Source organism: Amorphotheca resinae, assembly GCF_003019875.1.
Source record: "Amorphotheca resinae ATCC 22711 unplaced genomic scaffold M430scaffold_3, whole genome shotgun sequence".
NCBI classification, from domain to species: domain Eukaryota; kingdom Fungi; phylum Ascomycota; class Leotiomycetes; order Helotiales; family Amorphothecaceae; genus Amorphotheca; species Amorphotheca resinae.
This window is the reverse complement of record NW_020194473.1, coordinates 123,059-146,040: the sequence shown is the minus strand read 5'-3', so window position 1 is coordinate 146,040 and position 22,982 is coordinate 123,059. Positions and strand designations below refer to the sequence as shown.

The following is a 22,982-nucleotide window of genomic DNA, read 5'->3' as shown; positions in this document are numbered from 1 at the left end:
GAATACGTTCTTCAAATAAATCACCGCGGTTCATTCCACAGATTCTTGGCCTTGATGCGTGTGAATTCCGCAACTGCCACACTGGCATCCCACTAAATCCGCAAAATGAACTAAATAATTACAGTTACTTCGAGGCTTGAATCCTAGATCATTGGCGTTTGGATTGAACCACTACTTAAATTGGTCTACCAAGGTGAACCCAACTCTAATCGTGCTTCACTGCAGCTGAATATTGAGGAACCTCTCACACCATATTCCTCAACTATCCCTTAATGGATATATATCTATAAACTTAACTTGAATATAATGATACTAAGCACCGTCGTGGTGGTCAACACACGCGCACCCGCGTAGCAAAGGTAGGTAGATTTATTATACAACCCTGCGCATTTCCCAAGATTGAGGGAACCTTCCCCGGCGTCCCAGGGGCTTCACGATGAGCACACCAGTTCCGACGGCTAAACGTTTCGAAAGTGCCTCTTGTCACAACCCTCAAGGTCGGAGCTGGGGTGGAATTCGGGAATCATTCTAATACTCTTAGCAAGGACGAGTCGACGACGAAGAAGTTCGGTTCAGAATAGATGGCTCAAGGGGTGTTCGCATTAGCTCTACGCTGTTTCAAGGGGTGGAAAACATCAAGACATGGAAGAATGGAAACAATGGAGAGATGAAATCACACCTGACCTCGAACTCCCTCCCATTTGATCTTTCTATGGTTATTTTCATCTTTTCCCCCGTTGTCAATTTGTATTCTCATCGTTATCTTTTCTCCTATTGTCATTTTTGATTCTCATTGTCATTTCCAAATATCCCAAAATTATAATTCAATCAAAAAAAGAAGTGAATCGTTTCTATTTCTTAGCTAACATTGGCTCAAACAGCTTCAGATGAGGCGTTACTGTCTCCCACTCTATTCTCTCTACCTCGCGTCTCCGCTGGTCTTGGGGTAAGAAGAAACCTTGAACTATCTCTGCTTTTATAGATTAAGACAATAGACATTCCTAGAAGGTATATTGAGTATAAGATACGGATGAGCGACAATCGGTAGCTGTTATGAAATGGACCTTGAACTTGAAAGTGAGTTATCCCTGAGTTAGAGGCATGGCCACATGGGCCTCATCTGCAGTGCTGGAAGTCGTGACACCTTAGAAAGGGTCTTCAATAAGACATTTTATTTAGTGGCTGAGATCTATAGAAGAAAAGAAAGAAAGATCCTATGATTTGCTCAGTCCAAAGGGAGGGAGAGGTAGAGAGGCTGCTCAGGGGCATGAGATTTGATATTTGATGCATCCACGCCCCAATATTCTATCCGGACTACGATTATTCAGGGCGGCGATTAGTAATCAGCCCCCCTCAACCACAACTACATCTCTTTCCGCCAACCAAGTTATCACAACTCTACGTCTTGTATAATCGTTCTTTCAAACAAAACGGCCACAGATATGTGCGTATTCTCCTCGCACCGAGACCTTGGGTCAAAGCATTTTTGTACTTACCTTATGGATCCATGCTTCTGTGAGTCTATATCCACAACAGCAGCACTATTTCCATCCAGCTCTTGGTTCCTGTAGTCACTATGCAAGCAGGAGATGAGTTGTTTGACATATTACATTCATGCTCGCTATGCTACTCTGATAGTGCAAACAAAGTGAGAACGACGCACAAAGCTCCTCCAATCATCTGTTTTCTGTTCCAAATTCTGTGCGCTAACCGTGAAAATAAAGGAAAAGCACCGCCGGAAGCTCCTGCAATAATCTGTGTCCTGAGGGTGCCAAGAAAGTGCCAAGAAAGGAAAACTTCTACCTAAAGGTTCTCCAAGTCTCCAATGGTACTCGATTATCCCTCTCCAAATGAAAATACAGTTCGTTACACCATTCCAGTCGACTGGCGTCTCCAGTGGCTGGGGATTTCAAGGAAAGTATAATCCGTTTCCTCTATCTTTGGCGGCTTTTCCTTCTGGCAAAGAGCCATGACCTTGATGTCAAGCTCCTTGGACTCGCGCTGTACACCGTGTACTTTCTCCCATTTTGTATAGGCCTCCAGGATCCATGTCTTTCTAAGTGAAACATCTGCCTTGGCAACGTAGTCCGAAGTGTGCGGGCTCACATCGATATAATCCCCCCATTTAGCGACTACCGGGATCTCAGTACTACTTGGAGTACTCAGAAGAGTCAAAGTCTCAACAGCTGGGAAAACGGACGGCATCCAGGTAATATGATCAGCTGCCCAGCCAACAGATTGCCAACGGATCGCAAGCTTCTTGATCTTCAAGAATGGCTCCGCAATCTTCTTCAGCTCGGGCAGATTCTTTGTTGAGCGGAGAAATACAAGGTTCAAGAGGACAAGGGTATCTTGGCTGTTGTCGAAGTAAATCCCAGTAGGGCCATAACTGTCGAAAAGTTCGATGGTTGTCTTGGTCTCCTGCATGAAAGTTCGGGAAGATCTGCATACGTGATACGGAGCAGGGATCTCATTGTGACACGCAATGCGCACTTTTGTCTTGCCCGTGTCGACAAAGAAGGGGTGGGTAAGGACATAACGTGGACCCGGCAACACCAATTTCCCTAGGAGTTGAGAAATTAGCTATATTGATTGACTCTGATACGGAGACAAGGTCTTCTCCAACCAAGGTTTTGCCCTGATAGATTCCTGCTTGGGAAGGTTTTCTTTCAATATACTTACAGATCTTGTGCTTCACTTCTAATGGGAAGTTCTGAAAGACAGCAAACAAAGTCAGATCGTGTCGGCATGCTTTCCCGAATTCTAAGGCAGTCGTCTTCAGCATCCTTTCACGATGTTCATAGAGCAAGAATAAAGTATCAGCAAAATTTTGCATCTGCTTGTATCGCTTCTCCTGTCCTTTTGTCACCTTATGTTCGAAATGGGCGGTGTTATAGCCATCATCTTGTTCTTTATAGAAGGTGAAGAGTTTATCAGCCTCCTCCTTTTGATAGCACACGAGACTAGTACACATTTCTGGAAGGTCAATACCGTTGATATCTTGATGTTTATGCTTGAATCCGGTATTTGGTTCTGGTTATCTATTGTCAGCAGATTCCAGAGTGGATAGAATTGACTTACTCTCAGTCACGAGGAAGAGAAGACCAACTGAAGAATGATAGAAGACATCATCGACAGTATCACTAGAGTAAAGCACGTCTAAATTGTCCCCGGGTGTCTTAAGGAATACTTCACCTTGGAAGTGCTCCAAATCTTTGTACCCGTTTCTTGAACGGTCAAAAGCTCTGTCCAAGCGTCCTCCGACTGGCCCCTTGAAGCCTGATGGTAAGACAGCCTTTGATCTGTCCGCAAAGGTCGAAGCTGCCTTTGTAGCCATGTCTGATGGTGATGTTTCATTGAATGTAGTCATCATGTACTTCTGACTGGTCATCAGCTTTTTGGGTCTCTTCTGGGAATTTGCACCTCAAGATAAAGACTTCTTACCTTTGTTCCTTTATTCTGGCCAGCGGCAAGAGAACACTTCTTCTGTCTGCAAAATCGACACTTTGGTGGACAGCTTCGTCTCTTTTTTGCAGCCATCTCGCTTTGTTGTTTTGGTGTTGTGCTGAGCTGCTGGTAGATCGAGGAGGAGGATTCTGCCTGCGGCAGAGAAGATGATTTGGTAGAGAGATCTCTTGTCGCATGAATAAAGAGAGATACCCTGGCAAAAGCGAAGTGGCTACCCACAGCTGCGCGAGAAAGACAGTGAATGAGGAGAAAGCAATGAGTCGCGTGAATCTCGGCTTCTTGTTTTCGTTTACTCGCAGAATATCACAACTCACTCGCCTATTCCAATACTAGGTTTTGCATATAAATCTTGAGTCCCCTTCAATATTTTTGCTCCCCGTTCTTCTTGCCCTTTTTTACTAACCGGATCATCTCACACTTGATAGGATGTGGCGCCACGATCCTACTCGAGCTCTCTATCTCGAGCCATTTCCCTCGGTACGTAGAACAGTCAGAAAGTGGAAAACGGAACGCTAATAGGCACAGGAGCATATTTTGGCCGTTGTGAAAGCTGCTGTTGAGAGCGATATTAAACGTCGTGATCTAGCCCAGGCTGAGCATTCACATAATGTCGTATCAAAATCCATCGCTGGTAATATCTCCTAATTTGTGAGTAGAGCTTTGTTCTAACCATACAGACTCGATTGCAAAACTGCACCTCGAACCTAGGAGGTCAGACCATGAAGATCAGAGCCCCCATCAAGATTCCACAGCAGAAGCTGTCAACGAAGGCATCCAGTCTGCCGAGAACCCAGAGCCTTATTCTGACTATACAGAGGTTGAGGAATCACTTGAGTCAACCACGGAAGACTTGCAAAGCCCAGAACTTGCACTCGTTCAGAATCCTGCCACGGACGCTGCGAATGGCACGCTCGAGCCGCAAGTCAACACTCTCACCGAGTTCCTAGTCTTCAACAATCTTCCCCCGGAGCTCCAGATCAAGATCCTCCGCCTTGCCCTCTCCGAGCCCCGCAACGTATTCGTAACCTTCTACTACAGGAAATATACCTATGGCTCACCCATCCGACCCAACAATATCTGGTTTTGCAGCTTCCCCTCCGCCCCGGCCCTCCTAAGCGTCTCCCACTTCACACGACAAGTCGTCCTCTCCACCTACCAGACCTGCATCGAAACGACCCGCGCCCATAAAACCTACATGCACAGCACCAACGATACTCTCGTCCTGGACATCATCGACATAGCGCTCGACACGGAAGAATTCTTTCGCAGCCCCTTCCTCGACTGCTTCGTCCACGTTCAGACCCTCGTGCTCTCAGTATATCATATTGCGGAGGATAGCATCGACAGACAAGGAGCAACCCCCATGCTTGTGAATCATTTCCTGGGCCTCAAGACCCTACTCTTGAACGCAGATTCTGAAGTCTTCTTTCCCAAGATGTTGCCGGCGACGCTGGCGAGGACCAGGTTTCGCGACATCACCAAGATAGATGTGGAGCATGGGTATGATCAACTGTTGAATGAGGTTTGGACGTTCATGGCGAAGGTCATGATGGCGATGCTTGAGGCGGGCAGGGACGTACCGGAGATGTGGTTGGTGAAGTGTGAGGTACCAGCTAGGGGTTAAGACTGTTGGGTTTTCCTCTTTCCCTGTGTGAGAAAAAGGGGAGGTGTTAAGTCAGAGACTAGGGAGGGATAACGGTAGCGTGACTTAAGATCAGGAAATCGAATTACGGTGACACTTCTCACATACCTTACATCAAACAAACAGCTCTTAAGGTATTCATAATGCCGTGTATCCAAAACACCCTCTAACTACAAAGTCAGTCAGCCTCTTAATATTCATATGAAATCAAGAGATTTTCCCACGTATACTAACTCCATAATAAACAGTACTTAAAAGACACCAAGAAAATGAGTCTTTGAAATTGGCGCTAGCGCCCCCCTTTTTTTTCCATCCCCCCCCCTACAAACCCAAACAAAGTCTATCACTCGGGATAAGCAAAAGCATATCGCGGCAGCGTGAATAGCTCTGTTGCTTGGGTTCCAGGCGTGTTAAGGGTAACGTATCCTGGCCTTTTTAATATCTGACCCTGCCGCAATTCTTGTTTTTTTTTTCCATTTTTCCCGTTTCTTTCAGTAGGTTCTCCAAGATTCTCCTTCGAGTATGGTTTTCAACTTTTCAATAATCATTATATTAGAAATTCGACATGAGAACATAGATAGCTAACTAAACTCGAGCACTTCGATATTATCAGCTTTCTTTTGTTTCTTTGTTTAGGCCCGCCATTCCTTATTTCATAATACCCAAAACCCAAAATTGTGAATCCTATCTCTTCCAGAAATCCCTTTTTCACGCACGACATAACCCGCAACTGATCTCAAAAGGGGAGAGAAAAGAAAAGACACCGATATCTATCTATCTACCCTCTCCCTTGCCATCTCCCCCTTTCAAAGAAGCAGTTCCGAACATCTCCCTCACACGATCATGATACAGCCTCTGTTCTTCCACTTTTCGCTCGATGAACACCTCAGCGTCCAAATCCCAGTACGGCATCACCACCCTACTGAACTGATCCGTATCACCTTCATCAAACCTGGGCTGGATATGGCACAGGAAGAGGGCATACAACGCACTCGGACAATCCAGGGCCTGCGCGTACCAAAACCGGCCCGTATTCCAGCCCTTCCAGAGGATCCGCGTGTAGGAGTCGGAGCTGTGGAGAGCGCGCTCCTCATGCTCAAATGCATTCATGAATTCACGGTGCGCCGCTGTGTAGTCTGCCAGGTGCGTGTCGATTATTCCGTCGATGTGTCGGTTGGAAATCCAGGACGGGGGGCTGAGCATCTCGATGGGCCGTATGCAGGACCACTCGAGATCAATAAGGCACGTGATGTGCCAATTCTCGTCAACAAAGATGTTACTCTGGTGGAAGTCAGTCAGGGTAGTGATGAAAGGGCCGTGACGAAGATTTCGGTCTGTGAATTTGGGGAGGAGGGCTCGCATGGCTGTCAAAGCTGCGAGCTGGTCCTCGCCGTCAGCCTTGTCGTGGATGGCGTTAGGTTGGTGTCGGAGACGGTTATCTTGGCATGCAATAAGGTCAAGAAGGTATGGCTCGACCGAGGTATAGGTCAGATCCCGCGGTATGTCGGTTGGGATTTGATTGTTTTCGAGTTGGTGGAGGAGGAAAGTCAGGGGGCGGTTGGTCAGGGAGAGGATCCCGCGGTTGTCTATCGTCCATGAACCGATCCGTGGGAGGGGAAGCTTCGCAAGAGAGAGCATTATCCTTGACAGATCCCGAAAGAGGTTCATTCTTCGATTTGGGTCATGGCGGTGTTCGTCCCACGACTCGGAGAGCATCTTGCCTTCGCTCACATGTTCTATGACTAGATATCCAACATCGAGGAGATGCTGGCGAGGGTGAGCAAAGTAGGGAGAGAGTGTGTCTCCAGATATCCATAATGTGGCACGGCGGAAATACCACAGTATTCGGTTGTAGAAGCGTTCGTTTTCAAGCGCTGTAAACTGTGCAATCCTCAGTCAGCAAGTGAGACACCTCTTCTGGGGTGGGAACCATGTACGGATTGCGTTCCTGGAAAGCCAAAGCCTAAAAGCTTAGGCGTAGGAATAGCAGGACAGTTTCTCTGTAGCCATAGATAGGTGGCAGCTTCACAGCGCAGCTTCTCATCGACATTCCCCGGTTGGAAGGTCTCCCCGACCTTATATGGGAGGGGGAATCTAATGATGGCTCGTTGGGGCAGATTCCAGCTCCTGTCCGTGATATAGATGGGTATGCAGGCATTGAAGCTGCCATGAATCCATTCTTCGACCTCTCCAACCCTGAAGCTGGCTTTTGGAATGCCCAAATGGCGGGAGACGATCTCGGTTATCTCAGAGCGGTGTTTGAAGAGGTAGAGCCAGAAGTCGAAGCGCTTCTTCGGGAGGGACAGTTCTTGAAGAATATCGTTGTCTTCTTCCAAGGCCTCCTGTAGCGTAATCTTTCCTTTGATCAGTGGCAGAGTGGTCTCCATTGCATGTTCCAACGTCGTGTTGGAGGTGCAAGGCGACGTGGAAGACGACAAGTCAGGAACGAGGCTGGCAGTAAATATGCTGAGTCATCAAGCTCTCTCGCCGGAGCGCAAATCATGATTCGTCGAACTACAGGGAGGTCCTTAATGGAGGAATGCTTTGCTTTTGTTAAATCAAATCGTGTTGATGATTGATACTCGCAAAACCAAACATTGATCTGTTCAATGATGCCTATGTCCTTACGTGGGGAAAGGAAGCTCTGTTGTGAACGCGGAGAGATTTCCTCCTCAATTGCAGAGACAAATCAGAATGCGTGACAAGGCTCAGGAGCCGCTACCTATGATGCTCTATCACCACTCGTTTCTCCCGTCTTTCCTTGCGTATCTGCTGCCGTCTTTCCTGCTGCTTCAGCTTTCTCCTTTTTTGCGGCCGCTATCCTCTTCAGCTCTGCCCTCTTTTCCTTGGCCGCATAGCCGGTGCTCGATAGCTGTTGGATCGTTTTCTGGTCCGTTAAGGCATTGGTGATTCTTGCGTTGTCTTCCGAGGTGCTATCCATGTATGCAAGCGTCACCGCGACAGAGCTGGAATCTATTAGTCTGTTGACTTGGCCAAGGGCTGGTAAAAGTAGAACAGCCATACCGCGCAGTCAGCAAGAGACTGGTGAGATCTGACGGAGCTTTGGATAAGCACCGGAAAGTTTCTGAGCTTGATCCGAGGAGTCAAAGTTCGTTGAGCAGGTCTAGTAGCAAGGTGGAAAGCAGGCTTATCGTGATGGCAGTCGAGGCGCACTGAGAGGCAAGCAACACCTGAGGAGTTGGTTGCTCATACTCGTCAAGACTTACGGGAAGCAAAGCGGGGCTGGGGCGGTTGCGGATATGCAAGTCACAGTTGAAAGTATCTCTTGCAGAGATTGGTCTATCATGCATCATACTGAAGTCCTGTGGTTGGAGTTCCACCACTTGACCCTCCCTAACGCAGAAACCTGCCAATTATATGGTTCAGCAAGCGCTGAAGCATCCACTCTATGCAGATTTGACCGGGGAGGCAGTGGCTGCCTAGCGGCATTGGGTACGGAGCATCCAACATATACTATTAGAATGATAGGCTGGCATCATTCAGCGGAATAAAATCACCATTCTTGCAAGCGCTTGTGGGTGTACTATTTATACTCATGCGGTACTCGGCCCTGCGGGGCCTCTAGAGTCCGTAGGGAGTGCGGAGTAGGATTTCAAGTGTGGATGGCTTTATCGAGAGTCGAGATGTAGTGTTGTATGGCGACTCGAGGCTGTGGAGCAGAGATGTTGATTTATTATCAAGTTAAGATAGAGTTATTGGTTCGGTTCGCAACGGCTCGGCGGCTCAGCCCTTCGGCGGAAGTCTGGTGCGGAAGAACATAGGTATCAGATTTTACAAAATGTATTAAATATGTTAAGTTGAGGTAGGATAAGAACCGACGCATAACTGTCTTGGAGATTTAGTTGTCCTAAAACAGAATGTCTAAAAAGAAGATGGTTAGGGATATAGGTAGATCCCTTTGAATGTAAACTTAAGCCACCCTTATGTACGGTGCTAAACGCGTCAGCACTACATTCATCATCAGCCTTACCCATAAACCAGCTTCAAAAGACTGCAGGTGTTCCCGCTCCATCATCCTCCCATGGCCCGGTCTCAACCCAGCAGAGAAAGCAAATTCACATATTCACACAAGAATCCCAGGTCGTCAGGATCGGGTATCAATTCTCTCAAACTAACTACCAGGACATTCACACGCCCTCCGGTCTAGTAACCCCCCTTCCCCGATTAATCTGGACCCTCTTGTCTTCCCCAGCGCTCACAATACCCAGATCCACATCCCAGTTGACGCTGAACACCTTGACTCCCTCGCCGCCCACCGGCTTCTTGTCCTTGGCCACTTCCCGGTCAATAACATAGACAGATTCGCCTACGATACCGCTGCCCTCCTCTTTCGTCCCGTGCCGTGTACTGCGCAGATCCCAGATGCGACAGGTGCCGTCGTAGCTCCCGGATATTAAGCCGTAATTGCTTGATGGGTCGGGGGCGATCGAGGATACGAGGTTTGTGTGTCCTCTGAGGGTCATGACCTGCGTCGTCTGCGCCGAGACTCGCGGGTCCAATAACGTGATATGTCGAGCAGTGGTGCCTGCTGCGAGGAGTTGCGAGGAGATTCCGGGTAAGGCGGAAAGGGAGAACAGAGGATGCGATGTGGTTCGCGTATCGACGTTTCGGGAGGTTGTCAGGTCAAAGGTCCGCACGGTGTGGTCCTGACCGCAGGAGTAAGCAACGGTGGGGTCGAGGGGGTTGAAAATCACGGCTTGGACGGGAGCCGTGTGTGCGCTGATCAGGGACAGAGGGCCGCGTTGAGGTGTAGATGTCGAAGTGGAGAGCTTGCGGCGCTTGGAAGTGAGAGCGGAGGGGAGGAGTGTTGAGGGTGCTTCTGGTGCGGAAGAGGCAACTGATGTCCAGATACCGATTTTGTCGTCTTGGGAGGCGGTGAGAATACGGTTTGACGGACCGTGTACATCGATAGAATGGATGTAGCCTTTATGGCCGTAGAGCTCGAGGGTGGGTTTCAGCTGTGCAGAGAAGTGGTCCTCTGCCTCTGTGTATTTCCAGACTCGGATTGTACGGTCCATTCCTGCTGAGGCGATCTGGGTGGGAGAGATAAACTTCGCGGCCTTGATGCTTGCGGTGTGTCCTCCTGCGCTGGCCGAAGGTGAAGTTGCAATTGCTTGAGCTGACTTGTTCCAGACGCGTAATAATCCATCATATGAACCTGATAATATGCGCTCTTGCCCGGGTATTACCCCGCCATTACCCCACGATCCTGCTGGAGAACTTTTTGATAGCACATCCACACAGCTAACCCAGTCATCATGTTCGAATGAAGCTTCGTAGAGAGGTGGTATCAAACTTCGGACATATTGGAGGTTCAGGGTCGTCTCGCTGGATAACCCATTTGCTGTGAGATACTCGTCTAGAGTTGTTCGCAGGAACGTGCCGTTGATCAAGAAGTCAAAGGGGATTGGCGCCGGGGTATCGAGCATAGACTCCGAGTTAAGGATCTGCGATAATTGGTATCGTCGGACATCTGTATACCAATATTAGCTTGAATTCAGGCGTTGATCGGGGTAGGTTACTGACCGGTGGGGACGAGGAGCTGGCGCTTCCCTTCCGGAAGCTCAATGTCTGGGAAATTTGTAGAGAAATGAACATGGACCTGGCGGGTCCCATTCTGGGGAGTTTGGTCGTCCATCGTGAATGTTCGTGTGAGGTTTGTGGTTGAATATGCTGCTGAAGGCTTTTTCAAAATCGAGGAAGAGAGGTTTGCATGGGAAAAAAAAGTTTACGGGCGGCATTTGTAACCACATGTGCAAGGCTGACCGAGGCTAGTGTTTTCAGCCTTATCACTGTGAATTCTCTCTATATCGGAGTTAAGTCTCCATAATAACTAGTAATTCTGATTCAAAAGTACTGGGAGAATAGGCCAATCTAGCAAATAATTTCTTCACTTGGCAAGAAGTGAATATGTGGCATTTATCAATCCTTTTGCAGAGTACTTTGTACCCTGCTATATTCAAAAGTCGATACCCACACATATCGATATCAAACATCCAGCTTCGTACACATAATAAGAGCAGCCTATAGCAGACAAGGCAAAAGAAGCAGCGGAACAGCAACAGATCCCTTCCTAGTACCCACTCACCTACAGTGACTTGGAAAGACGAAACGGCTGCATAAATTTTCAAGCCCATGCATTAACTTTGATGTCATTCCCAATACAAGTAAAGAGCCTATTTGATAGCGTTAAAACTCATTGTAAAGACCACCAGAAAGCTATTGTTCTATAAAAAAAAAATAGAAACTTCTTCAACCCCCATCCCCGTAGCCTCCCAATCCACGTGACCCAGATCTAATCTAATCTAATCTTAGCCTCAACCCCACCCCCTCAGAAAAAAAGTTTCCCTCTCCATACATCACTATCAACGCGTTATTCAGGCCTCTCGCCCATCTACCCCCAAAAACCCACAGCTCCCAACGCGCACAAGGGCTCGAGCAAGCATGAAGGTGTTGACGCTCAACTTCCTGACCTGCGCCGTCAAGGCGTGCAAATCCACGTCGGCGGCCTTCCCGCTGCACCCCAAGGACTGCGAGCTTGTGTCGGACACGCTCGAGGCAAATCCGAAGCTGCTGTTTAATATTCTGCCGCGCATTGACTGGAACGCGTTGATTATTACTGCGTCTGAGGTTTGTTTTGTCTCCTCTCCCTTTCCCCTCTTCCCTTATTTATCACTTCCCTCTCGAAAAAAACAAACCAAACGAAATGACCTAACGCTCCCCCAAAGCTAGGCTTCCCGACTCTTCCCCCGACTCCACCAACGCCAGAGCAGCTCGAAAACGACCCTAAGATGATGCAGGAGCTGCACACGCTTCTCCTGGAGACGCAGATCAGCGAGGGCAGTCTGGTGTGTGCGAACTGCAGCCATGAGTATCGGGTCAAGGAGGGGATTGCGAACTTTTTGCTGCCGAATCATTTGGTTTGAGAGGGAGGGACGCTTTGCTTTCGATTGGTATAGAGAGATTGAGTTGGTGGAGAGGAAAGAGATGTCGAGGTATGTGGGGGAGGTGGAAGATACCCTGCTGTTGTACGTGATTAATGGAGTTTGGGATTGGGTTGATGGGATGGGTCGTGCGTATATACTTACTTATCTATGGAGGCATGCAAGAGAGTGGAAAAGAGAAAGGAACACGAATTTCAGTCAGAGTCCTGGCATCTGAGGGTTTGCCAGAGACGTACATGCATGCATGCAGTCATAGCCACTGTGGCAATATAGGATCCTCCATACTTTGCACAGCTCAGAAGACGACGAAGGCTAGACGAAGATGAACAGCCACGAGAATAAACACACAATCGCATCAGGATATTTTCCAAAGTTGGTCTTGATCTGCACAACTCTATTTTGCCCAGATCCAGGCTTACTACCTGCCGCACCCAGCTCATCAGCTGGTCAAGCACTATATCTATTCATACAAGTGGCCCACGCCTTATTCTCTGAATCTCCTTATCGCACCTCCTTTCCCTGCCCCACATCAATCGCCATGTCAGATTCATGGCGCCTTTTATTATCAATCAGCCCATATAAACCGCACAGAAAAATTAAAAGAACGCCCTGCAAATGACTCGGTTGAAAAGAGTACATTTTTGGGCTTTACCTGCCCAAGCCAGCCTGCCAGCCCACCCGATTCTTGTATGCAGTGTTTGAAAATGTCCGGGTCACGTAAACTCCTTGCGAGAAATGAATTTGCTTTTATTTGCATCTGCTGCCCCCTTCCGAAACAAACGGCCGGACGATGCAATGACGAAGGAATACAAAGGGTATTAGTTGAGAAATCCTTTACAGGCTGCGGTACCGCAGAGACAGGGGATACGGTCTGTACTGCCGATCTCACGCTCGAATTTGTAGTCGTACGTAAGTTCCTCATCTGTCAAGGGTTAGCACACGTAATGGCGATATGGGTCGCTAAAACTTACTCTGGGCGATGTCCCGCAGCGCATAGATGACAATTCTTTTGCTCTTCTCTACGGTGATGATCTTTGCCGTGCAGTTTGGCATGCAGCTGTGATTGATGAACCTGGCGATGCCTCCCTTCTTTGTGGCGTCAATGACCGTATTCTCGTCAATCCTGAACAGATAACTACTTCCAATGCCACTCTTGAGATAACGATTCTCTCGAAGGTCAGCGACTTGTTGTCGAACTTTCTCGCCGACGTATTCGATGATCATGTCGTTCATTGGAATATTCTCCATGGCGTACAAGCCCCAATTGTGAATTGCAGATCGGGCGAATTTGACAGGCTTCTTCCGCTTCTTCAGTTGGTTGAATCGAAGAACTTCAGCATCACCACCAAGATCCTTCTTCTGGTTATTGAGATCAGCCACGAATCGACGATTGTTGACACGATTCGCTCGGGAGTTTCCTTTGGCGAGTAACTTCTCAGCAGCAATCTTGGCAGCTTCTGCTGCTTCAGCCACAAGATCCTTCCCTGCTTTCTTGGCTTGAGCCTCCCGCTCTTCTCGTGCTTTCTGGACCTTGATACGATGAGGCAAATACAAGGACTTTTCAGAGTTAAGAATCTTCTTAAATCCTTCAGTTCGCGCAGAACCGGACTCGTTCGGAACATAATAACCCTCGATAGTAGTCTCGCTGGTAACAAGCCCTCTGTAGCCATTGCGGTTGAGTGCTTTCACGTCCTTCTGTTTCCAGCTAAAGGTTGCAGAATCACGAACATGAGCCGCCGGTTCGGTCTCGAATCCTTGTGCCGCAGCCAACGCATCCCCGTCATCCTTGACTAGGTTCTGAAGACCATCCAGATCAAGAAGGTTGAGGAAATCATCAGCTACGGTTGGGCGAGGAGACTCTCCCGCCATGCCCCATTCCACTGAGCTTTGCAGGGGAGCAGTTTCGGTGATGTACTCCTCTTCATCCTCCACTTCAACAGAAGGTTGCCGGAGAGCCTCTTCCATGTAGATGCCCTCCTGCTCCCGTTTGAGAGCCTCCCGCTCTGCGAAGAGCTGTTTCTTGGACTTCTTCTTTTTAGTCTTCGGAACACTCTTCTTCTTCCCTTGAGCGGTCACAGCAGCCTCAGCATCGCTTTCCGTCTTCATGATACCGTCAATATCGTGCATTACAGTGTCCTCTGTAGATGCCGACAGAGGGAATTCACGTTCGATGAGATCAGCATCAACACCAAAGAGCTCTTCATCCGTCTTCTTCTGACGCTTCAGAGAAGCTTCCACCTGCAGATCAAGCTTTCGCTTCTTTGTCGGCACAACTGGCTCTCCAGCCACAAAGTTGGCTTCACTCATCGAATCCTCATCACGAGCATCCATCGACGTGGTCTCCTCCTTCAGCTGATCTCTTCGGCTCAGTACTTCTGGTTCATCGTCGGAAGCTTCATCGTCAGTACTCATCCTGCTGCGCGGACGTGATTCTGGCTCTTCAGTATCGCGACCTCTGGAGTGATCCTCCGTCTCATCATCTGAATCCTCATCGTCACTGTGGAGGAGGCGGTGATGCAGGGGACGAACGAAGGCCTTCCGAACTTCTGGTCGAGCTCGAGCAAAGGGATCTTTAAAGCCAACATTAACTTTCTTTCCACCTTTGATTTTGCGGATTCGAGGGAGTGCGGTGACATTGAGCCGCCCTGGCCCCATGATCCGCCGGTCAAAGCTATCTGCACGAGAATTTGGCGTGCCAATCGCTGGACTATCTTCTCGATCGTCATCTTCGTGGATCAGAGGTATCTTCAGGTCTGTGGGATCGGCAATATTGAACTTCCGTCTCTTGGCAACATGGTTTGCAGGGTCCATATAGTTGTGCAGAGCAGGTGCAGCAATCTTCGTGCGGATATTCTTCAGCAGCTGATCTTTCAGGTCCCTTCGGATAACCTCAATAGCCTCCCTCGCTGGATCGAAATTCTTGGCGCGTTCTTTCTTCTCCTCTTCAAGGTCGGCTTCTTCTTCCCTTCTGCGTGCCTCCTCGTCTTCCTTATCCCGCTGCTCCATATGTCTCCGCGTCGGACTTCGGCTTCGTCTGCGTGTGGCATCGGAGACACGACGCTTCGAAGGGGGGAGACCCTTGGTCCCATACGGCATCGGTTTCATTACCAACGTGTACGTAAAGAATGGTGTCCGGTCCGTAAGGTTGAAGCACTTTTCCAGTTGTGACCTCCCCGATTCCGACTTCTGGAATATGATGTAATATCCCCAGCGATCAGCACGAACATCGTCAAACTCCCAGTGCCTCATCCGCTTCTTCATATGTACTATCGTCGTGGGAAGCACCGGCACTGATTCTTTAGACACGAAAATATAGGGATCGTCCTCCAGCTGCTCCGAAATTGGCTGATCTTCAATAAGGGTCAGCACACGCGGTTTTGTTGGAATGAAAGGCGCCGAAACAGGCGGCGCACGGAAAGGTTGCCTTTGCGAAAACGCCGCAGGCCCTTTCGGTGCTGTCGGAGGCGGCCCAGGTGTCTTGGAGGCTTCGGAGGGTTTGGGAGCTACGGGGGCTTTGGGAGGCTGTAGAAGGGCTTGCGGCGGCTTGTATTCCTTGAGTACATCCTCCAACATTCGTCTACTTTTGATGCCATCAGGATCGAATTCGACTTTGATATTTTGCGTGCCAATTCGTGAGCCATTTCCGTTTCTTACTGCCCTCCTCGCAGCTTGAATGGCAGAAACGAAAACACCGCCTTTTTCGTTCTTGTCTCTGTATCGGAAAGTACCAAATCCCAGACAGCTGCCAGTCTCAGGATGGAGTTTGTTGCTGCTCTCCGCGATCGCGCCAAAGCTCGAGAAGTAAGCCGTCACATTTGCGAAGTTGAAGAGCGGGTCGAATCCGGTCACTACGACTTGGGTGGGCGGTCCTGGGCCGTACGATGTCTTCGGATCCCAGGGGTACTTTGGAAGCAGGTATGGCGCATGGCGTAGTCGTGACCTCGGCTTGTGGAAATCGGTATTGATGTAGCCCAATCTCCCACCTTTCGCGAGGCGCGGATCTGCTGGGGGAGCGTCATCTTCCTGCAAGTCATTAGCCAGAAATTCTCACAAACAAGATGACGCTCCCCAGCAGATTATGTATACGTACCAAGCCAAACTCCTTATATGTCGGTTTCGCCTTCTTCTTCTCGTTCGAGCCCAATTTTCGGTCGAGAAGAGGATCGTATGTACATATTGTGCCTTTTATACTTCTCATTGGATCTCGAGCGTAGACTCGCGGTTCTGAGGGGGCTTGTTCTGCCACAGCAGATGGCGCTTGGGGGACGTCATTTTGGGGGTTGGATTTAGTGGATGCAAAGCCACTCGAACTGATGGCTTGAGAGCCTGGTTTGTATTGTGGACTTGCGATATGATGTGGAGAGGAGTCGAGGGTTGTCATAGGGGTCAGGCTGCTAACATTCCGAGATCCGCCAGATGTTGACATGTTCGGTTGTTGGACTGGCGCACTAAAGACAGATGATATGGTACTTGAATGTGAACTTGCAGATCCCACGCCGTTCAGTATATCGCCAGGGGATGATACGGTTTCCTCTGCTGGGGGTGCAGTAGAATCCGTGCTGGTGATATTGCTTTCTCCGGCAGGGCGAGTGGAACCAGCATTCTCAACAGCAGGCTGCGAAGATACTACCGCGCTGTCAGCAGCTAGATGTCTGCTCGTCGACTCCAAGATCTGTGGTTTGGACTTCTCCCGCTCCTTCGCCTTGTCCTTGGCAGCTCGAGGGGCAGACGGAAAAAACTGCGCAAAGCTCGCCCCGGACGCGCGCGACATCGTAGGACAAATACTGATCTACCTCACCCGCCGCCCGCCAACCATCATCTCTATTATGGTATTCAGAGAGCGACTGCATGCATGAGAGCAGCGGGGCGATGGCAGACACGCGCGAAGGCGAAGAGATGGATTCACGCGACTGCTCTAAAGCCAGATGCGGCGCTGTTGGGTGAGCGAGGTTGTGGGAGAGTCAATAGTTGTCGCAGAAGGTGAGAGAATGGTGCAGAAAGACTTTCTTGGTCGATGAGGCTCTCTCGCCGGAGATAGATGAGGGGAGTTGTGGGAAGAGGATATGGGAGATCTGGGACTGATGTCGTGGAATGGGAATTGCTTCGGTCCTTAGGCCGAGATCTTAGTTGGCGCTTAGCCTCTTTGGTCGCATGCTCTGCGAGGTAGAGCCAAGCGGACCACAGGTTTCACACAGCGGTCGATTATTGGATTTCCAATTTCATTTCTCCTTCATTCTTCGTCTTTTTAGATAACTTATCGTCTTTATTAATTTCTCAACCCGGCACGAATAAATCATGCCTTTGCTGGTCAGATACAGTGCTCAAGGACAAGAAGCGAAAACGCCAAAGTATTACGAAAATTCGCGTCCTGCAAGCGTTTTCCCGTTGCGTACTTCACGTTCGAGAAACAGTTGAAAGCTGAACAGCAAACATGCTCTATTATCAATAGATCACGACTTTGTCAATTTTTGAATGGGTCCTACTGGCAGAGAAAGTTCTTCTGTTTATCGAATTCCTAAGGTTTTGAAATTCCTCAACTCCTGCTTAGAGCACGTGTCTGTCCCTTTCATATCACTTTGCTATACTCAAGTGTGAAGTGGACCATTAATGGGTATAGATATTGTTGTTATTTTTGGTCAAGAGCGTCTTATACAATGGGCTCATATATCGAAGAAAGGGGAGGTAAAGCCAAAGTCATGTGTAATGCTCTGAAGCTGGCCAGTCGTATCAAGTAGGCTTGACCTGATACCATGCTACATTTATTCAAAGTATTTCTCCTTTATATCTTACTATCCGGCTTTCAGACCTTATATTTAATCTCTTTCCGAGGCGTCTAAAGGAAAGTATGTACGCTCTTTAGATTTAAGCCTATAAGCACCAGGAACTGAAGAAGAATTCTAACTCTCGACGTATTGAACCTTATCAGAGGCCCGTCACTTCTCACATAGATTGTATAAACCTATCTGCTGTGTGTGTAATAGTTCAACTCTGCTAGAAGTCGTACACAGATTATCTAGCATAGTCTTCGGGCTGCTGATGATGCCTACTCTAATTAATATTATCTTACATATTCTAGTAGTCATGCTGATTGACATATCTCTTTGTGATGTAGGATGGAGGTCTATAGTCAAGCATATTTGATCTTACATTCAAGTACAGTGTAGGGGTCCTAATACACGTCATTAGAAACAACCCCCCCCCTTCTTCCCTTCGCCCAAGAAAAGCACCCCACCTCTTCTGTGGCGAAAGAGTGAAATAAAACATTTAAAAGTTAAAATAAAATAAAATGAATTGCATTGCATTGCATTACATTGCAAAATTAAAAGTAATACACACACACGAAGATCCACGCGGAATCATCAGGTACTGTGCGATCTAGGCGTACTTCGATTTACTATACTAAGGGAGAATTAAAACCACCCAACATAGCTAGCTACAAAGCAATCCCTACATGATTTCAACGGTAAATTCCTCAAACAAAGGTGAGAAAAGAGAAGACAAACAGAGATGTCGCTCTCACATCGTGCAGTTAGCCCAGCAGAAAGTTTCAATCAATCCCAGTAAGAGTTCAAGATGAGAGGTCGTCGTCTTGTGGCGATCACATGCAAACCCACAAAAAGAACGAGCAAGCAAGCAAGCAAACTCGCCTAATTCCCCAAACCCCACGACTCCTATAGTATCAAATAAGAGCGCTTCTTCTCAAAACGGACAGGTGGCCGAGCGGTTATGGCGTGGGCTTCAAGAACTCGTTCTTGCTTTGTGTAACACACAATGAATCTTTCCATAGGGTAACCTGCAGGGGTTCGAATCCCCTCCTGTTCAACATTATATCTACTGTTCTTCCAGAGTAGTAGATTACACTTTTCCTTCCCTATTCTTTTTGACCCCTCTTAGCATTCCTGATTCTCTTTTCTTTTCTTCTTTTGTGTAAAAGCTCATAGTTGGTTATTCTTGGGTTCTGAGAAAGCATTTCGTAATACCGAGAGGGATATTCCTCAATTAAGGACAGGTGGCCGAGTGGTTATGGCGTGGGCTTCAAGAACTACAAAATTCTTGCTTTGTGTAATAAACACATGAGTATTTCCATAGGGTAACCTGCAGGGGTTCGAATCCCCTCCTGTTCATCTACTTACTGTTTCTGACAGTATGTATCTTTTTTTTTGGAGTTTTCTTTTTTGCCCCCCTCGCTCACTCCTCTCTACTCACATCTACCTCATCCTTTCTTTCTTTATCCTCACTATAGCATGCATTCATGCATTCATTCATCATCCATGAATTTCTCTTCCTGTTACTAATTTTTTTATTCTGCCCATCCTTCACTATATCCATACATCCCTTTCCCGCCTAAACCCGCCTAAACCCTCCCCTCTTTTTCACACCCCAAGGGCCCAACTCAACTCTCCCCGCTGGCTCGCTCATCTATAATCGCAAAATCCAACCCCCCCTTCAACACATCCCAACATCAGGGCGCTTGGTCTAGGGGTATGATTTTCGTTTCGCATGTTTCTTCTTCAAAACGTGATTATGAAAGGTCGTGGGTTCAATTCCCACAGCGTCCATTTTTATTTTTAATTTTTTAATTTTTTAATTTTGCTTCTTTTTCTTTGGATTTTCTTTTTGAAGGGGGGAGGAGGTTTGCGGGGGGTTTTATTTTTTTTGGGGGGATTTATGCTTGATTTTTTTGATACCTTTATTTTCCTGGGGTTACAATTTTCTTTTTGCGCTATGTTATAAGGTACCGTAAGGTCGATTGATTCTCTGGGTTGGGGAAAGAGGAAGAGAGGGGGATGGATGGATTTTATAACACTGTAGGCAGGATACCTCCAGGTTCTATTTACCTAGGTAGGTACACACAGCATCGAGAGTGGAATACTAGGAATCTAGTTTTTGTGAATCTTTGCATGTTTTGAATTAATAGTATATCTATCCCTACTCCCAAGCCAATTGAAGAGATGCCTAGCCTAAACAAATACACGTACAGCTGTTCGTTCCATGGATGATTGATTACCTTCCTAATGATGGGATTTCCGTTCACCCACCCTCCCCATCCTGATCCGAGATGAGCTGTCCCAACCAAGCACCCGGCCAGACACCGAACGCCATATGCTAGCCAACTCAATTCCAGACCCCCTGAGACGTTCTATGAGAAATACCATATGGGAAGGAGTTCACGAGCCTAACTTCAGGACGAACTCCTCGTCGTCGTCGTCATCTACTCGCAGACTATCAGGCAGGGCGCCCCTGAGGCCGGGTTCCAAATCCTCATCGTCGGCATCGAAGACGCGGAGGAAGTCGAATCGTCGCCATTCTTCCTGTTCTTGGTCTGCGAATCGAGCCGGGGTAATGGTGGTATCTGATATATCGCTCAGGTTGCTAACGCTCCTCGTCAAGCCACCCTCTTTCTTCTGCAAAGCGTTGAGGGCGTTTCGACCTTTGGTGTATCCGATTGTGCTTTTGGATGCGGCAGCAGCAGCGTTGTGACGCATGGTTGATGCGTTTGATCGTATAGGTACTGATGTGGGTCTTGAACGTCCTACGATGAGAGGCATTATCGGCTTTGCCGGCTTTGGAGCGGCTTTGGAGGTTGTGGGAGCAGCGGTAGACGTCTTGGGAGCGACTGAAAGGGCGGAGGCAGCTCTTCTTGATACGATAGTTGGAGGTCCCTTCGTTGGGATAGCCGTAGTCTTCTTGACAGGTGCAACTGATTTTGGTTCCGACCTGTTTCGCAAATGTCGGAATGTTTCTGGAACATCCCCAACGGTCCAGTCCTCCTCCATCATCTTCAGAATTTTATCATCGGTCTCCTTGGCCGATTTCTTATAACCCTCCTCGTACTCTCGCTCCAACCTCGTAAGACCATTCTCATCTACGTCACAGTGATATGTTTGATGAATTCCCCTCATTAGGTTTCCTGACTTGAGAACATCGTAGTTAAGACAACCATTGGGGAAATCCTCGGATTCGTATGGAAGGTCTTTTGGTTTGGGAGGTGCGTATTCAACTTCTCGCTCTGCCAGAGGGCTTTGGTCGCCGTGAACCTGTATCTTAGTTGTCTCGCCATGGATGACTTTCTTTGGACGTCGAGCGCTTGTTTTTGGAGCTTGAGTCTTTTCGAGTTCCTTCTCTGGGGCAGGACCGGCGGGGGTTTGGATGGCCTTGGCTTTCGCGTTGGTCGTTTTCATCCCCAGGGGGGCTCGTGTTCGCGGGCCTATAGATCATGAGCATGATTCTAATGATGAGACCATTCCTGTCATACCCAGAGGCGTCACGAAAGCATTCTTGTCCAAGGCCGCGCCTTTCTTTCCCGTAGCCAGAACCTCCAAGCCCTTTCCCTTCACCGTCTTCCCGCCAAACCCAGTCGGGGCATTCTCATCGTTGAGAGGGAGCTTCAACGGGGTCTTTGGATATCGGTTTCCGGGTGTCTTCGGCTGCAGAGTCCTGGAGCTCTGATTGAGCGGTTTGGCGGCCGCTGCTTGCTGATGGCCGTGGACCAGATTCTCTTGATCGCGCGCGGCGAGCATTCTGAAGATAGTCGTGGCTGTATCTCTGGTAGTTGTGGTTGTAATTGAACGAAGGTGTAACTATTCGGAAGCGTGTCGACGCGTTGCGATGCGAAAGGAGTCAATGGGCGGTCTCGGGAGATCCTTGTTGCCCTGTTTTGGGATTCCTGTTACCGCAGCAACTGTCGACCGCGGCAACTGTATCGTGTACGGCAGCAACTGTTGCTGCCCCAGGCTCCTAATCTCATGTAAGAAGTGGGCGCCACAGGGTACCGCCACTCGACACAGCCACACCCCCGTTTCGGAAATATACCCCTGCGCATCCCAGTTCGGCTGCGTGTCTCCAGACTGCAGATTACTACTCAGCGTCGACTTCCCAGCTTCCACTTGACATCTCCTTCGTCTCGCAACGATATCTGCTCTTCGCTGAACAAGACATCCCAGAAGCACTTCAATCTACGTCCACCACTTAATCTTCCCACATCAAAGTCACCGTCGCATCACCGTCAAGATGGATCGTATTAAGGAGGTGAGTTCGTTCCCCCTTCCAACCACCGAAGAGCCCCGCCATTTGGTTGAGAGAGCCCGCATCTTCCATCGCCAATGCACGCTCGGCCAGAGGCTGTTTGTTGCACTCCAAACCCAAAATCTACAGTCTTCTTTTTCTCTTTCAACTTCTCTTCCTCATCACCATTATCACTCGTCTCCACCACCCCACACAAAATGGCTGCTCTGACAAGCGCAAAACAGAAAATGAACTCCCTGCGCATCGAGGCAGATGAAGCTACTGCCAAGGTCGAGGAGCTTCAGAAGCAAGTCAAGGCCCTCGAGCACGAGAACCTCCAGAAGGAACAGGAGATCACCTCCCTCCAACACAAGAACGGTCTCCTTGAAGCCGAAGTTGAGCAGCTCGAGGCCGAGAAGAAGGACCTGAAGGCATCTGCCGGCGACAGCCATCAACACGCTACCCAGAATGAGACTCTGCAGCGGAGATTGCAACTGTTGGAGGAGGAGGCTGAGGAGGCTGACAAGAACTTGAGAGAGACCAACGACAAGTATGTGCCCGTCCCATCTGCTGATCCTTCTTTCATCCCCTGCTGCCTCGACAGTAAGCTGACAGATCCTTCCAGACTCCGCCAAACTGATGTCAAGGCCGGACACTACGAACGCAAGGTCAAGGCTCTGGAGCAAGAACGCGACCAGTGGGAGACAAAATACGAGGAGATGGCCCAGAAATACGCTGCTGTCCAGAAGGAGCTCCAGGATTTCCAGGCAGAGATTGGCAACATGTAATTCCCCTACCCAGGCCACCATGATCCGGATGCTCATGACGACGCAGTTAAACTTCTTGAACCGTGGATGGATGATGAGGGATACGAAGATGCACTTGGAGGTTCTTATTGCCTG

The 22,982-nt window shown here is 48.6% G+C and overlaps 8 protein-coding genes across 8 annotated transcripts; 2 read left to right on the top strand and 6 right to left on the bottom strand.

The window, feature by feature from the left end:
* Positions 1 to 20: 20 nt before the first annotated feature.
* On the bottom strand, positions 21 to 3,540 carry M430DRAFT_16707 (hypothetical protein; the record flags this gene model as incomplete). Its single annotated transcript, XM_024863510.1, has 5 exons — positions 21 to 92; positions 1,873 to 2,564; positions 2,683 to 3,033; positions 3,082 to 3,379; positions 3,445 to 3,540. 5 exons carry the CDS (start codon positions 3,538 to 3,540, stop codon positions 21 to 23), a joined length of 1,509 nt encoding a protein of 502 aa, XP_024722805.1.
* A 2,344-nt stretch (positions 3,541 to 5,884) lies between these two features.
* On the bottom strand, positions 5,885 to 7,497 carry M430DRAFT_97333 (hypothetical protein; the record flags this gene model as incomplete). The annotated part of the gene is made up of 2 exons (XM_024870025.1): positions 5,885 to 6,991; positions 7,048 to 7,497. 2 exons carry the CDS (start codon positions 7,495 to 7,497, stop codon positions 5,885 to 5,887), a joined length of 1,557 nt encoding a protein of 518 aa, XP_024722804.1.
* A 328-nt stretch (positions 7,498 to 7,825) lies between these two features.
* M430DRAFT_33504 (hypothetical protein) lies at positions 7,826 to 8,300 on the bottom strand. Its single transcript, XM_024866380.1, has 2 exons — positions 8,135 to 8,300; positions 7,826 to 8,076 (listed from the first exon to the last, which is right to left on the bottom strand). Exon 2 carries the CDS (start codon positions 8,049 to 8,051, stop codon positions 7,833 to 7,835), a length of 219 nt encoding a protein of 72 aa, XP_024722803.1. The 5' UTR covers positions 8,052 to 8,076; positions 8,135 to 8,300; the 3' UTR covers positions 7,826 to 7,832.
* Positions 8,301 to 9,211: 911 nt separating this feature from the next.
* Positions 9,212 to 10,798, bottom strand: M430DRAFT_33503 (hypothetical protein). The gene is made up of 2 exons (XM_024866379.1): positions 10,658 to 10,798; positions 9,212 to 10,604 (listed from the first exon to the last, which is right to left on the bottom strand). Exons 1-2 carry the CDS (start codon positions 10,767 to 10,769, stop codon positions 9,259 to 9,261), a joined length of 1,458 nt encoding a protein of 485 aa, XP_024722802.1. The 5' UTR covers positions 10,770 to 10,798; the 3' UTR covers positions 9,212 to 9,258.
* Positions 10,799 to 11,500: 702 nt separating this feature from the next.
* Positions 11,501 to 12,377, top strand: M430DRAFT_64477 (hypothetical protein). The gene is made up of 2 exons (XM_024869110.1): positions 11,501 to 11,761; positions 11,860 to 12,377. Exons 1-2 carry the CDS (start codon positions 11,576 to 11,578, stop codon positions 12,055 to 12,057), a joined length of 384 nt encoding a protein of 127 aa, XP_024722801.1. The 5' UTR covers positions 11,501 to 11,575; the 3' UTR covers positions 12,058 to 12,377.
* A 51-nt stretch (positions 12,378 to 12,428) lies between these two features.
* On the bottom strand, positions 12,429 to 17,147 carry M430DRAFT_33500 (hypothetical protein). The gene is made up of 3 exons (XM_024866378.1): positions 16,166 to 17,147; positions 13,047 to 16,098; positions 12,429 to 12,997 (listed from the first exon to the last, which is right to left on the bottom strand). The coding sequence occupies exons 1-3, from the start codon at positions 16,844 to 16,846 to the stop codon at positions 12,894 to 12,896; spliced, it is 3,837 nt and encodes a 1,278-aa protein (XP_024722800.1). The 5' UTR covers positions 16,847 to 17,147; the 3' UTR covers positions 12,429 to 12,893.
* Positions 17,148 to 20,243: 3,096 nt separating this feature from the next.
* M430DRAFT_98254 (hypothetical protein) lies at positions 20,244 to 21,596 on the bottom strand (the record flags this gene model as incomplete). The annotated part of the gene is made up of 2 exons (XM_024870107.1): positions 20,244 to 21,283; positions 21,332 to 21,596. 2 exons carry the CDS (start codon positions 21,594 to 21,596, stop codon positions 20,244 to 20,246), a joined length of 1,305 nt encoding a protein of 434 aa, XP_024722799.1.
* A 490-nt stretch (positions 21,597 to 22,086) lies between these two features.
* On the top strand, positions 22,087 to 22,974 carry M430DRAFT_64474 (hypothetical protein; the record flags this gene model as incomplete). Its single annotated transcript, XM_024869109.1, has 3 exons — positions 22,087 to 22,104; positions 22,326 to 22,630; positions 22,706 to 22,974. 3 exons carry the CDS (start codon positions 22,087 to 22,089, stop codon positions 22,866 to 22,868), a joined length of 486 nt encoding a protein of 161 aa, XP_024722798.1. The 3' UTR covers positions 22,869 to 22,974.
* Between the last annotated feature and the right edge of the window lie 8 nt (positions 22,975 to 22,982).